The 18,373-nt window shown below is 40.8% G+C and overlaps 1 protein-coding gene across 1 annotated transcript; it reads right to left on the bottom strand.

Annotated features, from left to right (window-relative positions):
- Positions 1–12,515: 12,515 nt before the first annotated feature.
- Positions 12,516–14,027, bottom strand: KCNJ2 (potassium inwardly rectifying channel subfamily J member 2). The gene has a single exon (XM_044419004.1). The coding sequence runs from the start codon at positions 14,025–14,027 to the stop codon at positions 12,750–12,752; it is 1,278 nt and encodes a 425-aa protein (XP_044274939.1). The 3' UTR covers positions 12,516–12,749.
- Positions 14,028–18,373: the final 4,346 nt, after the last annotated feature.

The following is an 18,373-nucleotide window of genomic DNA, read 5'->3' as shown; positions in this document are numbered from 1 at the left end:
AGTATCTTGTGGTTCAGAGATGTACTGGAACAGCATGAAGCTATTTTGCCTTTAATTCTAAATGGTTTTAAATGACATAGATGAAAGGAGAGCCTTGTATCAGATTATAATTAATTAACTTCCTGAGTCTGCCTAGCATCTGTTTTCCAACACTAATAACCAAGGTTTATGTGGCACTATTGAACTTATAAAAATGTAATACAGAAGGAGCTTTAGTCACTCTACAAAACTATGGAATCCTTGAAATTTGCATTAAAACACACCCAGACACCCAAAGAAAAAGCCCCACAGGTACACGCTGACCTCCATACATGAGCCTCGGTTAGTGTAAGTACAGCTGTATTCCACAGCTCATTTGAAACATGTGAGACAAGTGAGAACCAAAGTAATACGGCCAAGCAGGCTTGAGTGAGAAGCACAAATGCCTCACTTAACTAACAAGGTCCCGCGAATAACCTTCAATAAGTCACTGTTTTTTAATCTAACCCACCTCACAAGGCTGTTATGGAGAGAGAATGAAGGCCATGTATCCTTGGAGAAAAAGAAAATAAGTATTCTATTGGTATTCTTGTTCTTATTCATGTTTTATATAAAAGTTCTAGCAATTTTATGTATTTGAATTGTACTTTACCATATACCATAATGCAATTTAATGTCTCAAACTTTAGAGATATTTTTAAATATGCCCAGTGGCATATAAGCTATTAAATAAATAAACCAACCTGGGAGAGAGCATGACTCACTGATCAGGATGCAAAAAGTCCCATAATCAGTCCTGGACAATTCTAATTAAAGGAATCGTGTAAACAGGTGATCTGAAAAACCTCTTCCTGAGATCCTGCAGGCCTATTGCCAGTTGGAGTATTCAGTGCTGAGATAAACTGAATAAATATCCTGACCTGGTTTAACGCTACTTCCTGTGCTGCTAATTGAATTCCCTTTGGGACACTGTATACTGATTACAAAGGTTTGGATTCAGGTTTTCAGTTGCACTTGGGTCCCATTGAAATCAATGCGACAAGATAATCAAAATTCAAGTCCGATTCATTTCAAGGGACATCAAGTGCAACTAACTTGGTCTCGATCCAGACCACAGAGATACCCCACAACCAGGCATTTTAGGCTCTTTCTCTGTGCAGGACAGCTTCACATTCATTCTGATCTGACAGCAAGCAAACAGGCAGTCTCCCTATAGCTGGGAGAGGCAATGGGCTATGTACATCAGGCCATTCAAAAGAGGGGATGTATCATTAGAACAGAGGACAAATCTGCATAGGCTCATTTATAAAGATAGATGCAAGTTTAGAAATGGCTCCAGTGAATTAAATAGCAGTGCATTTTGGCACAGTGCTGAAGACTGAGGGGCCTGCCCTGAACGGCCCCCACTCTCCTTCCTTTGGTCACCTTGACAACAGACTTGGGCCAGAAAGCCTTTCAAACAGAATGCTCTTTCAGCCCAAGCAGGGCACACAGCCACCTTATTTACTGCATTTGGGATACATCAGATATCAGTAAGTGGACAGATGGACAGCCACAGAGAGGGATGGTTGAACTGGGAGTCCTGCCCTGAGCAGCAGGTTGGGTCCGATGGCCTTCTGGCCTTTCCAACTCTACTAGCCTGTGATTCTAGTGTGGTGCTCAGGGCCAGTGTTCAGCCTACCTTATCACGATCAAAATATGAAACAAAGGTTCAGGCATGCCCAACGCCTGGCTTCAGCAGTGAACTGGAACCAACCAATGCAAGTATGGTGAGGGCACCAGTCTGAGAGGGTGGAGGGAGCCACTTCTCCATTACTTTCAGGCCACATGTGGTTATTTCTCAGGCATATCTACAGTTTATTTAAGTTAACCCCACAACCAACACTCTTAAAAACACAGTGGTGCTTTTGGGTGGAGGTGGGAGGCATTTAATCTTTATTACATCTAAGAGTTGCTGTGAAATCTTTTTCTGCTCTCTGACCTAATCAGCACTTCTAGTTGACATTCCTCTACGTTAAGTAGCCTCAAGAGGTGACCTTCTTCCTTTCCTTCGTGTCCTGAGGGAGCACATATTCAGTGCCAGCAAAAACAGAGGCATGGCTTCTCCTTTTTGCTCACAAAGCCCAAAGGGAGGGGTGAGGGGGACATCGTCTGTGTCAGAGCGGCCTGGAGATCTCCCTTACGCAGCTGAGCACCCTCCAGTGACACTTGAGCCTTCTCGTCTCGTCCTTTCTTGGCAGGAATAAACGGGAGGGCCAGAGAAGGAGGAATGGAGGAGATAGACTCTGAAATAAGGTGTCTGTGGTACAAACAGGACCTTCATTCTGAGAAGCAGTTTGTGAAACAGCTGAAATCATCTCAGGATTTGCTACCTGGTGACTTTTTCACTGCTGGTTTTCACTTCATTGTCACCTCAAGCGAGTTACCAATGCGCATTGGTTATACTGTTCCAGAAATGAAAGAGAGGGAAAAATAGTCACCATTAAACTTGCTCAGGGCTGGGAGAAGTAAAGGATGATTGTGGCAAATTTCATCACATTCATTTCTGTGGAGAGCAAATTTTCCGACATGTATTACCCACACAAAATGGAAATGCCAGTACATTGTTATACTGATGGCAGAGCATGGTAACCAGGTGCAGGCTACTGAGCAGTTCAGTGCCGAAACAGAAATGCACAGTATTTTGGATGGCTTCCCAAGCAAGGATTATTGTATTGTGAATGGCAGCATGGAGAGAACCCCTCATTTCGGCATGGGGACAGGGATGTTCTAGACATCCACATCTGTAGTATGGCACACACTGTCCCTGTCAAGACCCCCGACCTTTCCTCTCCACCTGCTGCACCCTCCTCACCCAACTGGTGCCGGTGGAGTCTTCCTCCCTGCTCTTGCCCTCCATCACCCTTGGCTGTTCTTCTCTTTCACATGTGTGATGGGACAGTGAAGGAGTAGGATCTAGCTCAAGGGTCCCACAAATTTTGAAGAAGTGTCACAGGTGCTGTCAGAAAATAGCCGCCTTGGGAGAATAGCCCATTCATAAAATGGAGCAAGATTTACACCTTTTTTTGGGTATGCCCATTGTTCATAGTGCTAAAGTGTGCAAATGTGCATAAACCCAAGTTCAGGATATTAAAAAGCATCCAATATTGCAATTAGCAGAGAACGGAGCAAAAGGCACAATAATTTATGAAATGCATACAGAACCTATTTAAAACATCCATACATCCCCAGTTGATTCTGACCAGCCTTTTTGGTCAATGGGTACATTTAAATTTTTGAGAGCATTCTTACAAAATGGTTGCCATGGCTGTCAGGAAACACACATTTTCCAGAGGGCAAACTGGTGAGATTAAGGGTAACTTGCCTGAGAACCTTACTGATGGGGTCTTAGCTGTAAAGCACAAGAAGTACATGCATTATCCCAAACAAGATGGCACTGCAAGGCAATAACCCAGCCTTCCAATTCAAAAATCATTATGCTTAAACATCTTAGCAAATAGAGATCCAATGGGCAGGGGAAAAAAGATGCAGGCATGATGTTAGAGACTCTTCCTCTATTGTCCTGTAATTCTATACATGGTTAGAATGAGATCTCTAATATATTGGGTGTTTTTGTACCTATATGCTCCCCAAAACAAACAAACAAAAATCTCACTAACTGTAGAATTGCAGCCAGCAAATTGGCAAGCAAGAAAGCAAATCCTTTCAAGGAGATGCTGCCCTTAACATTTTATAGCACTGGCACTTAGCAAACAATCTTTAAATACGATATTTAATACCTTTCTGATTAATGATGTAACTTGAGAACCAGAAAGTGTGCCAAGGACTCCCTGATCTCTGAAAGGCTTCGTTACCATTAGCAAAACCCCAGCAAAGCAAGGTGCAGAAGACAGAGTAAATGTATCAGGCAAAGACCTATGTTCCAAGGCTCACTGAAATCAACAGATGGAATACCAGGTTTTGCTTACTTCTTCAGCTGTGGCATTCAGTGCATATAATCTAGTACTTTCTGGGTGTGGCACTCATACTTGGCATAGTTGGACTGAACTTTTTTAAATTTTGTGGTATATACCTTTGCCATACAATCCTAGACAAATATTGGGTTTTTTTTCTTTCAACCACATCACATGTAATGCCAAATTTTTGAGCTTTCATTAGGATGTCTTACTTCCTCTTAAAAGTTTTTCAGTGATGCATGAAAAGATTTATTGATGTATTCATCAAAAGGACTCATTAACCTACAACTCCTTGTTAAATAACCGATGTGGTGACAATACATATCGCTATTTTCCCTTGCCAATGTGGAGTATTCTGTCTGCAGCTGCTGCATTTCATGGAACTAGATTAAGCAGATTGAAAGAAGTGTGCTAATTCAACTTTTTAAGAACATAAAAAGATCCTTGCAAATTATATCAAAAGGTAATTTAGTTTATTATCTGTTTCTAACAGAGGAAAGAAAAATACATCTGGAAATTCAAAATGCTAGCAATGCCACCATCAGGATATGACCTTGTGGCAGAAGTGTCAGGCCCCAGCCAGGAAAATGAACTAGAAGTCCCTGCAAATGTATGAGACTTGGCTTACCAAATTTTGAAGTAAATGCAGTAATATACATTATCGCCAAAATAGCGGAAGTACCATAAGGCCATGAAGTCTACAACACACTGCCACCTAGAGGTTAAGTAGCAGAAAAACATGAAAAGAAACGGTCTTTGCCTGGTTTTCTGATCTCAGTTCTTTGATGAAACCAAAAGCATATAGTGGATTAACAGACTCATGTAGAAAAGCACAGAATTGTACATTTGTGTCACATCTGAAGACAGCACTAATTTCAGTTTCCAGTTTGTTGTCTAGAGTAGCTTGTAATGACCAGGATTGTGACAAATATTTCAAACTATTTATTTTCTACCATTCCTTGAAGAAGAATGGTTGAAAAGCAACTGCACTCCAAATTTTGGGAAGGTGTGAGAGTTTTGGATAAGCTTCTCTTTATGCAGGGCTTAAATCCTTCCCTTACTGTGCTTTGTCTTGTACTATTTTCCCCAGTTCCATCATTGCAGCCTTTCCAGCAGCTGAATGAGTGCTGCTGCTGCTTTCTTTCTCCTCTTGCTTCTCCTTCTTGGACTTCTAACATCATAAATGCCTTGCTCGGCTTTCAGGTCCTCTGCAGGCAACAGCACTGGGAAGCCTCAAGGCAGGAAGTCCTGGCTAAGGCCTTCTAGTGCACTTTGCAAGAAGCCCAAACTGCCTGAGTGGCTGTGAGTGCAGAAGGGCATGGCAGTAACAAGGAGCTCACCTTGCCCCCATTCCCAGTCTCATCCTTACAGTAAGGGAAGGATTGAAGCCCCGCACCCTGAGAAATGTCTCTAAAACTCTCAACATCCCCAGAAAACAGCAGAAAAGAACTGCCTCCTTCGCAGGAAACCGAAGTAATTACAAAAGGGCAAGCTGGGCTTGGCCACAGCAGTAGAAGTGACATCAAAATAAGCACTGGCTTCCAAACCGTTGGTTTTGGCACTCTTTGAATCCAGCACTGTCAATCCACTGACAAAACAGGTTCCAGTCGCACTAATGGATGTCTGCTAGCACACACTGGATTTCAGCTTGTGCAAGACTATCTCTGAAGAGAATATTGAGAATATAGCCACCTGCATAATACACAAGAGCATTTTTAAGTATTTTTATTGGCTCAGAATTGTTTTCTGGACTCAAATCAAGTTGCTGGTTGTACCCTACAGAGGTTTGTTCTGCCCCATCTGTGTAGACTTTGCTTTTTCAGAGAGTTTTGAGCTCTCAGAATTTGACAGACATTTTGCTCAACTGGTTTTTACTGTTAGGATTGCTTCCTCTCCCCCCCCCCCCGCCCCGCCGCCCATGTTCTTGTGCTGTTTGCTTCCCTTCTTTTGTCTGTTTTGACTATTGTTCGATCTGTGTTTGGATTTTACATATGTATGCCATCTTGTAGCTCTGTGGGGATCAAAATGCTTCAAAATGGGATATAAATGTCTCAGTAAATAAAACTAATAAGGAAGTAGGACCTACATGATAGTCATGCTGCGTGTACAACAAAAACAGCTGATCAAGCCTGACTAGTTTAGAATCAAACTGTTTTTAAAGCATGTATTCTATATATCACTCTTCCAACACATGCTCAAAGCAGCAAACAGCAACAATTATATAAAACTAGTTTTTGTTTTTAAATTAAGATTTAAATGTGACCAGGGTAATTCATCTTTGTTGTTCAAGTGTCTGCCTCAGTTCCTTAAAATATGAAGTTAGAATGAAAGAAACAAAAGCTGAATGCAGATCATGAGAGCTGAACTATCACTGTCATTGTGCTTCCGTGTCTGTTCCACTTTGCTCTCTTTTGCCAACCAACAGGTGAACAGGCTTGGAAGGAAATAATGGATGCTACTAACATATGGCCCATTGCCAAGTTCCCCTCACGCACCCATGTATCTTTCTTATGTAAAATTAGAGCCCCTCCATACCTTATTTATATGTGACTAGGTAGTCTGATAAAATAAAGAAGATGGCTCTGTACCCACTCCCACCCCCCAGTCTCATGAAGGATCATAAACTGGTTGCCAGAACCAGTGCTGGGCAACACACTCCTCGGTTTGAGAAGCAGCTTCTTCCGTACTAGTTCATGTTTTAACATCCTCTCCTTCTACAAACAAGGCCTTTTTTCCCTTAAAAGCCACAGGTCATATTTAGGCTTCAAAACTGGCTTTAGATGTTGTTGCTGTTGTTATTGTGGCTTAGACATTTCACTAGGAAGCCCCATGGCTGTCCGCATATAGAACAGTGAGTGACAGAGCCACGCTCTTTCCAAAACAAGTTCCCAGTGGCTAAGTGCCAACGAGACACAAGCGTCGGTCACTGGCCATGGCTCTCTTCATTTCAAAGAGAAGGCTTCACTGGCTGTGATATGAATAGCTTCCATAATGCCAGTGGTGTTCCCTGAAAGCATGACTTCATCACAGCATTCTTTTCTTTTCTCCTCATGGGGAATAGATCATTTTCAGGCACTGTATTTTAGAAAGGCTTGAGAGAAGGAATATTGCCCAAACAGACTGCCAAAGGGCTGGGGCTGATGAAAATTGAAGTCCAAAACAGCAGGAAGCCAAGAGTGTGGAAGGCTGTCCTTGACTGTGCAAGCTGATGGACAAGCAGATGTCACTGATCTGTGGGTTCCAGTTGAAGGGGCTTTAACTTCACACCAAACCAAAACTGCAGCACATTTATTTGCTTCTAATTTTCAACTAGGCATATATACCAAATATTGGGGGTGGGGGAGGATTGACCTCTTAACCTGAATTTATACATTGTCAATTACTGATTACTGTAAAAGTCTTATGAGTTTCTGTTTCCCATTCACAGTATAAACAACTCAAGTCTAGTTGTTACTTAGCTTCCTGCCACCACTGGGAGGCAGATGTTTAATATCTGAGAGAGAGAGAGAGAGAGAGCGAGAGCGAGAGCGAGAGCGCGCACCTAGGCCTTTCCTCCATGCAAGGGATAGACAGAGAACTGGAACTGTCTGTGTGGGGGCTTCCAGGGGATGGTGGGGAGTAGAAGGACAACATACATTCTGCACATACATTGCTACATTTTGGATTTGGAATTCATGTTCTAGAGGCACAATTTATATCCAGCCTCTCATGTGGTAACTAAGCCCAGCTATATATTCTCTGTGGGATTTTATTGTCAGAAGAGATTGTGCTTGGGGTATTCTACAGCTTCTTTTGGCACAAGCAATGCCTTTTAATAAATCTAGTGTGAATAAACTTAGTTTCCACATTTGCCCTGGAAAGTGGGGTGTATAGATGCAGGTATGCATGCCTAAAAACCAATAAACAGAGCAGGAGGAGGAGAGAGTAGTTGTTTGACTACAGCATAGGTTGACGTATTGGTATAGACCAAATTGAAGAGAGGTTTGGTGTGTGTGTGTGTGTGTGTGTGTGTGTGTGTGTGTGTGTGTGTGTGTGTTAGGGTTTCTGTTTACTTTTAAGGGAGACCTTAAAGTTCTCCAGATAGGATAATTCATTGTTTAAGGGGCACTATTAGGTTCACCAGTTACCCTGCAATGAACATCAATAATTGACAGAATATAAATTTGATATTTTGCAGAGTCCGTTATCATCTTTCTATACAGAACTTAGGAGCAAGGGAAATTGGAGAGAGGGGCCTGCTTTAGGTTACCTAGTAAATTACTGGAAAAGGTTTAACTAGCAATTTCTCAGCCACTTAGCATGGTCCTATGAAATAGGAAATAAATTTGCTATTAATCGTGGTAATAAATGCTAGGTTTTCTTATAATGCTGAATACCATCCTTTCTGAAGAATTTTAATGGGCTATATTTTCTGTACTTCTTTCAAATATTATCATTTGGAAGACAAAGTGGGTTATCAGAGATAGGAGTGTTGAATAGGATTGCAGGCATATGGACAGATCTTCTACTGCCACTGAATTACCTCCTGTTGGAGATGTTTTCAGAATGGAAGGCATCTGCCCAGTGCTGCACTAGTTATATAGCCTTTCCTCTTATATCTTCTGATAAAAAGCAGAAGGAATTCTAGGTCATCACAGTAGGTAGGTGAGGAAGGGAAGAACTGTGATTAGTGAAACATTGACAACTAGACGTTTACAGCTTTGAAAAGTTGCCTGCACTGGAGAAGGCCAGGCCGCAGTGCGAAGGGAGACTACTGTTAAGGAATGATGCTCTTCATCTGGTTTCTACAAATTTAGTGAGCAATGATGAATAAGATGTTGCCCTCAAATAGAGTAACCTCCAATGGGGAGGGATTCGGCCCTTTAAAAATGCTTTTAGGCAGACTGAGTCCTTAAGAGCCCCTTTGGTAAGATTGTAAAGTGACCTAATCCTGCGGAGATGGGAAGTGAAGCACAAACTACCTGCCACCGTCTCCATAGACTGGTTTAAGAGATGTGCTGCTCTGCGGGACCTCAAAGAAAAGGTCCCAATGACCTGGCTATTTTGTTATTTGTTTTCAAGAGATTTCAAGAAAGAGATTCGATTCAAAATGTGCAAGAATACTTTATTTTTATTTATTTAGAAATAATAAAATAAGACATAATATCTATATATATAGATATAAAAATTCTGTACAGTCCATGATTTGTGCAGTACATTAGGAAGACTTTGATACAAAAGGCTGCAAACAGGAAAATAGTAAGGGAGAACGATTGTCAAATGCCTATTGGTTTGTTCACCTTACACACAGCTGCAGGAAAGGAAATCCATTTATGAGAAGAGAAAGAGAGATCTCTCAGGTTGCCTGTGGGACAGCAACAATGCAGCACCCTCCTAGCTTGAAAATAGTCAACAGCAGCCAGATTTTTAAAGACATTACAGTACTTCTCAGTTTTACCTTGTAATCCCCCCTCCCCGCAAAAGACATAAGATAACAAAAATATCAGATTCAGAACCCTTTGACTTTACCCAAAGCATGTTCAATAGAATAGCAAAAAGTCAGAATGAACCATGTACTCAGGGAAGACACACACATGCAGTGATCTTACTAACTTTCAAAACTTGCACAACAGACCATGAATGGAAAAAAAAATAACAGTTCATAACCTTGGATGTGTCTTTTGTAACATGGTTCCATGTAAGTGGAGGGCCCCCATTCAAGTATTTTTTAGGGAAGAGGAAAATTACTGCTTGCCCCTTAATTCATGTTTGTGGCTTGGAGACTTAAGCGTGCAATCCACATTCCAGTGAAGTCAGTGGGAAATTTCCCATCGGAGCAAGTGGTGTTGATTGCACAACGAATCTGTATTCTTCAATACTTTGCACAATTGTCTCTTGCTATCAGTTACTTTAAAATACCTCCATTTATGTGGCCTCATAACAATAGTAAAACCTAGACTTAGCCTCCCAAGGTTCATTTGGTTTGTTTTTTAAACAATGATAAAGACAATTAAGGGTCAGTAGGTACCATGATATATATACAAAAACAAAAGGTTCTTCCTAGTCTCCACATGCAGAAACAATCAGGTAAAGACAAAGGGTTGCTTGAAGGAAAAAAATGTAATCCAACAAAGAGTGCAATAGGTTGTTCACTCTCACCAAGTCACTAGCAATCTGAAAGCAGATAAAAATGCCAATAGCAAGGAAAACACAATCAAATTAAACATCCATGCCTAAATAAATAACAAACAAAAAACCTCATAGCATTATAAATCCCATAAGGCTTGCAAATATTTGCTAAAAACCCTGCTATCCAGTAGCATCATAGGTTCTAACTGATGCCATCTTGGCCTTTTCTTCTCTCGTTTTCTTTTTTAAATGGACTTCTATTTACATTTGGCTTTAAATATGAAAATACTTGATAAACTTTATAAAAGTGTACATTTTTGTTTAAAAAAATTCTGAAAACGCAACACCCTGCATCTTGGAAAAGAAAAATCAACTTTGCACCAGGAAAAAAAAGAAAATATTCGTTTGTTAGAAAAATCCCTTTCTGTGTTTGTTTTTAAAACAAATAGATTCAACACTTTCTGAACTCACATTTCTATTTGCTGTCTCAAGTCTCACAAGTGGGAACTTTGTGCATTTTAGAGGAACTTCCTCCCTTCTTTGTTTAACATGTCATTAAATACTCTTTGGTTTTCACTTTATTTTCCTTTGCAAAAATATATCACAATAGCAGCAAAAGTCATGTTAAATTGCTTTCATGGTTTCTCTGATCCAGAGACTCCAGTCAGGTTGCCATGCAGATTTAGCTCTCCTCTTTTTCAGAATTAGCCTCAGTACGTGGTATATAAACAATATGTGGTTTAAGAGGAAAAGCAAACAAACCTGTCTATGTTTACAATATTTGATTTCTGCAGCTTAGAACCCACCTACTCGGCTTAAAGTAAATTCCTTCCTGTCTGGGAAATGCCATTTTTCTCCTGACAGGTCAGTTATGGCCCAAAAACTTCCATAGATCTTTATTACCAACAGCATTGGACCCAGAACAAGCTATTTTTAATGGCATACAGTGAGATTCAATACTGCAGAAGAGTTTTATCCCTTGGTGTTTCCCTCATCTTCCACCTATTGGGAGGACTTATATATCTATATCCTATGGGTGCAGCTAGAATGATACACTTGATCTTAGAGGCACAGAGGATTTTTAAAGCATTCTTGGCAAAGGAACCAAAAATACCGTCCAATTAATGGTTCAGCAATAGCTGTTCAAAGATTTCAGTACAGATCCACTGATCATCTCACCAAGGCTTATCAAGCTGTGAAAAGAAAGAGGAACTCTTTTACAGTATTGCTCCCTTCAAATGGACGATCCCTTAACTTACAATCTAGTCGCATGCATACATTCTCCACAACCCTAGTACTGGTAAGGAAAAGTTGACCAATCAAAAATAAAACTACCAAGATCTTGGCAACAGATTATGACACGTCAGTTACTTTTTTCTGGGACCAACCTGTTACTTTGCCCAAAGCAACCTGTTACACTCAAATTGGCCTCAACGGCTGAATTAATGGTTTTGCCAATGTTTAGCAAACCTTACTACATTAGACATCAAACGGATCATAACCTTGACCATGGTTGCCTTTGGTGGCCCTCAAAATGATGTAAAATGACATTCCACTTCTAATAGGGTTGTGTTCTGGGAGCTGTTTTGGAATGCATGCATGGCTTGACATTTGACTTCCCGCCACAATCTTGCTGGTATTTTGCAAACAGAAAAGAACGTAGGTTTGCTCTCTTTCATTCAACTTTTTTTTTCTAAAAAAAAAAAAAGAAAAAAAGAATCAGAAGCTTATTGCTCCAAACTGGGGCAATGGAGCAAAAAGAGGGCTCTTAAATGTATCTTAAGCTTTACTTTTGGAATAAGGTGCATTAAAACTACTCCACACATAAAGGACCTTTGGGGAGGAAAAATGGTCTAAAAGCAGCCTGTTCAATTTAAATAGAAAGTTCATTGTGCAAAACTGTGCATTTTTTCTTTGGTATTCACTTAGGTAGTTTTGAAATTAAAACATATTTTAGATGGAAAAAAATCTCATTCCATTCCTAAACACATTTAAAAAAAAACCTTGCTGTAGGCTACTGCATGGCCTCGTGTTACATAACACTCCTTATGTAACTGGATAGTACAGAGAGAAATTGATTCTAGCCACTAAACTACTGGCCTCAACAAATGTTCAGATTCCCCAGCATCACCAGTCACTTTGATTGATTGACAGAGAGCTTTGAAACTAGCAAGCTCAACACTGCATGTTCCCCCCTTTGTTTCATTTTGAAAAGGTGTGTGTGTGTGTGTGTAAATGAATACTACACTGCAACAAAAATAATTACTATTTGTGTTCATGCAGTTAGCAGCAACTTTAAAAAAAATAGTAAGGCAGTGTCTTGCCTTTGTTATGCCATTAAAAACATTCTTGTTCCCAAGAGAGAAGCACAGGGCAGGGGGGAAAATGACTAACAATATAACTCAACCAAAGCTTGCCTGCAAGTTCAAGTTTTGTAAAAAAATATATACATAATTTATTCTACAACATATATGTGCCTTCTAGTCATGCGTAGACATAGTGCTTCATGTTCCAAGTTCACACTTTTGCTGTACCTCCTGTGAAGACAGCACTTAAAAACCAGCTTAGGTTGACCCCTTAAGGGCTGTATGCCTGTCTCTGTCCAACAGTACCATTGTTTGAAAGACTGTTTGCAGCCACTTCTTGATACAGCATGCCCATGACCGACAGATATATTTTAACCACGGTGGCAGTCATGCATTTTAGTCATATTTCAGATTCTCGCCGTAAAGGTCTCGGCTCTAAGGGCACACCTGCTTGGCTGTGATGGTCCATGTCTGGATGTGTATCTGTGCTAGTGCTCTCTGGCACCCCATTGTCACTGTCATCTTCCTCTTTGCCCGTGAGGGCCACTTCATTCTCGTAGCAAAATGAATTTGCATTAGAAAGGATGTATTTCTTCTCTGCTAAGTCTCTGGCACTGCAAAGGGGTGTGTTCGGCACTTCATATGTTTTGTGGAACCTAGAATAATCCACTTTGTAGTAGTTCTTTTCTTCAAATAGTACAGGCTCGTAACGGTGGCCCCAGAGAATTTCATTTGCCAGATAGGAGCTACGGCACTGTGTGGTCATGGCAGTGGCTTCCACCATGCCTTCCAATATTACTACAATTTCAAAGTCTGCATTGTCCATGTCTTGCTTACTCAAGTCATACAAAGGGCTCTCTTCATCTATTTCATGGACAATTGTAATGGGCGAGACCAAGAATATACGGTCTATCCCACTGTCAAACCCAACGTTGATATCTATTTGATCTAGAGGAATGTATTCGCCTTCAGTGGTGATCCGAGACTTGAGAAGTTGGGCTCTCACATGCGCTTCCACCAAATGGCTTTTGCGCAGATTCCCAACCCGCCACATCAAGCACAGCTTTCCATCCCTCATGGCTATCACAGCATTATGACTGAAGATGAGAGTTTCATTTCTCTTTTTCGGTTTAGCCATCTTAGCCATGACAGCACCAATGATGAAGGCATCAATGATGCAGCCAACTATGGACTGGAAAACCACCATGAAGACAGCAATGGGGCACTCATCTGTGACACACCTAAAGCCATAGCCAATTGTTGTCTGTGTTTCAATGGAGAAGAGGAAGGCTGCAGTGAAGCTGCGCACTTCAGAGATGCAAGGTTTTTCCGTTACATCTAGGTCCCCGTGCAGTAAGGCAATTAACCAAAACATACAACCAAAGAAAAGCCACGAGAGGATGAACGCCAGACAGAAGATGAGCAACATCCACCTCCAGCGGATGTCCACGCAGGTGGTAAAGATGTCTGCTAGGTAACGCTGGCCTTTTTCACCCACGTTGATGAACTGAACATTGCAGTGGCCATCTTTTTTGACAAAACGGCTCCTGCACTGCTGCCTGGTGTGTACCTTGCTCTTCCCATTTCCAAAGCCATTGGCAACTGCCATGGTTGCCAGCTTCATTCCGTCCTCTTCTGAGGAAACTATGCTGTAGCGGTTGGTTCGCACGCTGCCCATTGCTTCCGCTGTGGACTGTGGTGCTTCTGCTTTAGAAAACAGTCTGAGTTTCTGCAAAACCCTTTGAAGAAACAGTTTTGAATGTTCTAGTGGAACACACTCAGAGGAGAAAAAGGGAGAAGCTGATGCCTCCGTCAACTCTTGCCAAGGAGAGTCTTCCAATATTCAGAGCTCACTTAGCAACTTATCATCTGCCACAAGGAGACATGGCCTGGAATAAGAGGGAAAAAAGTGTGTGTTAGCAACCGTTTGAAACACAGCTCTTTTTTTCTGACTCCCACATGGGGGTCCCCAGGCCTGATTGCATACTAACAATCCCAACCTTGTTCATTTAAGGAGCACATAATTCAGGAAATGGCAACTCAACATGACTGGACAGTCAGACTCTTCATCTTAAAGGGATGTTATGCCAGATAACTTATGGCTCTATATTTTAGCATGTACGAATGTACTCATTATATAGGGTATCATCTTGAAAGCAATATGATAGAAGGAAATTACACTGACACTGTAGACAAAGTTCAAAAAAGGGGGTTGGCAGCCTCTAACCACTGCAAAAGCAAGTATGCAAAACAATACTTTCCAAATTGTCCAGTAAAAATGTCCTCTTGGCATTAACACCAGTTAATCTTAGCCCAGCCTTTTGAAATTCCTGGAACAGAAAGTCTTTGAAGTGATATATAACCCATTTTAAGGTAGTTTCAATATCCAAGTCTCTTAGAAAGCAAGCACTCATTTTTATTTTTGCCATTTCAGAAATGAATCCGTAAAACTCTGAACTGATGATGAGCATGAAATCATTTAATAGTAGACATCTAACAGAATAAGCGCAAAAATGGCAGTGGAGCAAATATGGAATATGATAACTTCAGGGACATCTAAGTGACATCCATTTTGAATTGCGGAGTAGATCAGATGCATCAGTTACTTGTCTCTTCCTTAAAGCCAGTAAATATAAATGAAATAATCAAGCATATAGTATCCTGTTCAAGCCAAAATATTGTAACCACTTACACAGACATTTAAATGTTGCATGCATTTTTCAAGATCAGCACAGTCAGTCACGTGCAACAATGAGAAGCCCCCAGATGAGGATGCATGTTGTTATTAAAATCAGAATGTACACCTGAATGGACCCCCAGCCACTCTGGAGCTAATCTGCACCCACATTACCTCTGCGTTTAAAAGCCACTGTCGTCCGCTAGATCCCCCTTGCTTGATCAGAACATAGACTTTCCTTAATTTCAAGAGAATACACAGATGATGATGATAAATACCACTCAGAATAGACTGAAACATGATGAGTAGCTGGAGAGAATGAATAAATTCTTGAACTTGCAAGATTAAAGAGCTGTCATGTATTTTGGACTGACTCATATCCCTAAATGTGTGCATTTTTTAAATTAAAAAACCTAGCTAGCACTGATATGCTGACAGATCAGCATGACTTAGTCCAAACTATGTCTTTTGGCAGCACCCAACACACAAGTCTTATTCGAAAGTGCATTAATTCTTCAGTTATGGTATAACATTAGAAATTTAATTGCTTTATACTCGAATGATTTGCCTGCAAGGCAAAAGTACAGTTTTGCAACAGTCAACAGTTTTGATCTTAGGTCAACCAATATCCAATCTTTAAAGGAAAAACAATTTTCAATGTTCTCTTTGCATTATTTTACCACTAGCATATAAATGTGTTCCAAACATCAGCATAATTGCTAGCCATATGCTCCATGAAAGACATGTAACTTTTGTATTGATCTACAAATTAATCCTTGTCAGCAATCACATCAAATAACTGCCATCATGATGCAGTTCTATGTTCTAATTGCATTTGTGTACATACTGAAGATATTGCATTTAATGGAAGAAAACTAGCAAGTTTTAACATGTGAAAGGCTATCTATGAGTCTTTGCAAAACCACCTTGGCCACTGGGTATTTGATCAACTTCCAAGCATCACTCAAACTTAATACCAGCTTCCTATGAAATGCTTGCTCAATTTAGAACCCTAGAAATAGCACCAAGTACCTATTATTGGCAGATTTCCATTACCAGTAATAGTAATTGTTCCATATGTTGCACATTTGCAAGGTATTTAGCTAATAGAGTTTAGTTTCACCACTGCAAGCATTATGCCTTTTGAACACAATATGCACAAAGGATGATTAAAAATGGTCCTTAAACAAAGAGCCCGGGTGCAACACTTTCCAAAGTTTATAGACTGCATCTGGGTCTTTATGCAACAAAACCCTTACATACTACATATAAACACACAGTCTTGGTTATAGAATAACTATCTTCTTTCTTTTAACAGCACAAATGGACCATATCTGCTTTAAGTAACTAGGATACAAGCAGGAGGTGTGAGATGGGAGGTTAACATTCACAATGAATCTCCAAGGATGACAACAGCATATTGCTAGATGCAGAAATCAAGCTCACAAAATCAATGGCAGAAATTGCACTATTTATCCAAGCAGAATGAGGTCCTGGAAGTATTCAGGAGATACTTGTATGCTTCTTTTACATGCATGATTTTTATGAAAAATGCATGCATAACAGGCCTACTACACTGTCACTCTTATTAGTTCTCTGCCAAATGGAAATTGGAGTGAGTCAGGATTAAGCTCTTCACTAGCATATAATTCCTTAGCAGTAAAAGAATGCTTTTCTTAGCCTTAGGAGAGTCTGCTCTTTTCCTCCCCTTCTCTAGCTGCCTTTTAGACACACACAGACACACACACACCTTCCTTCAAAAATGCAGACCTCCACATCAGCCTCTCTGTCCAAAGTAGATATCCAGCATCATATCTGGCAAGGCACTTTGCTCACGTAGCTGCAGATGATTTAGCATGCAACCTTGCATTACCAATGCTTCATGTAAAACGAGGTCATACTACTGAAAAGTTGGACACACGTCTGCAATTTGCCCCCACCGTCCAACAACCTGTCCCTGCTTCTCTTGTCCACCACCAATCTTCCCTCAGCTTGGAGAAAACCCAAGTTGAAATCAAGCCCATATGCTAAAGAACTATACTGCAGACCTGGGTCCTCACACCCAAAATATGATTAAGATTAGCATCTTTGTGAGTGAACCCACAATTGCAGTGCTAATCTTATAGTCATTTTAAAAACACCTGCATAATTGAACTAGCCTGAAAAAACTTAAGTATTCATGATAAACAACCTTTACCCTTCTTGCCAGTTCAGTAAAACAGAACAGACCTATACACCAAGGGGGGGGGGGGCACGTAGGTGTTGACAGATGGAGAGGGAAGCAAGGGGAAAGGATGAGGTCTGAATATGAGCAAGCTGCCTCTCCTAAAGTTGAAGCACATGCACATTTAGTGGCTGAAAACTGCAATGATCAAATAGGAGAGAAGCAAGTTGAGCACACAGGCTGATCGGAGAATTCAGATGTTAAAAGCGAAGCCCTGAGAGCACGAGAGGGAGGGATCGTTAATGAGCACACAACAGTTATTCCCCAGTTGTCACCATACATCTCTGCTGAGGCTGTTCAAAGCACATGTTGCTAAGTGAACCGAACTGCTACCTTCCTGTGGCCTGGGTAAACAGAATGGCTGTGGAGCTGAATGCAGAGCAAGGATCAGAGTATGCGCTCCTCTTCAAGGTGCTTGAGAGTCTTTTTAATGTCTCATTAGTGGCAGTCTATCCATCACAGTTCCACTCCCATTTTTTTTAACCGGGTTTTGTTCATACAGAATGCAACGAGTACTCTAGCATTTCACCAGGAAACAATCAGTTTTCTTTCCAGAAATAAAAGCACTAAGAGCAAAGAAGCTAATGTGTGTGAGAGCCAAGGGGAAAGATGAGTCCTCTGATCTGAGAGCCTGCTTCTTTGGAGACGATGGGAAGATATTTCTAGATGATGACAAAGTAACTACAAATGACAGTCATCACCAGGGGGTGTCATTAACAAGCTGCTCATGAGGATGGAAAAGCAGAGGACCGCAAAAAAGGTAAGGCACAGAATGCAGCTTAAGGTGCGGGGGGGAGGGGAGGTAGGTGCACTGGGAGGGGAAAGTATTTTGTGGCATTGTAATGATAAAGAAGAATAGATACACTTTTATTCAGCTGCAAGGTCTGCTCCTAGCTCTAAACATTCCAGCAACAGCACAAACTATTTTCAGATGGCAAAGTCTAACAGGCTATAGCAGAGCCAAAATGATTTGTTCTTTAGCTTTTAAGGGGAAAAAACCGTCTATGAATCAAGCTTAAAGTGATGCAATCTCTCCAAAATTCTAAGTCGCTCACCAATCATTTGTTCTTCAGTTCTTGCTCTTGGTACAAAATAATTAACAGCAGCTTAAAAGAAGAAAAAG

This window comes from Varanus komodoensis, unplaced genomic scaffold, assembly GCF_004798865.1.
Source record: "Varanus komodoensis strain SLA01 unplaced genomic scaffold, ASM479886v1 scaffold98, whole genome shotgun sequence".
Lineage (NCBI taxonomy): Eukaryota > Metazoa > Chordata > Lepidosauria > Squamata > Varanidae > Varanus > Varanus komodoensis.
This window is presented reverse-complemented; position numbering and strand designations above follow the sequence as displayed.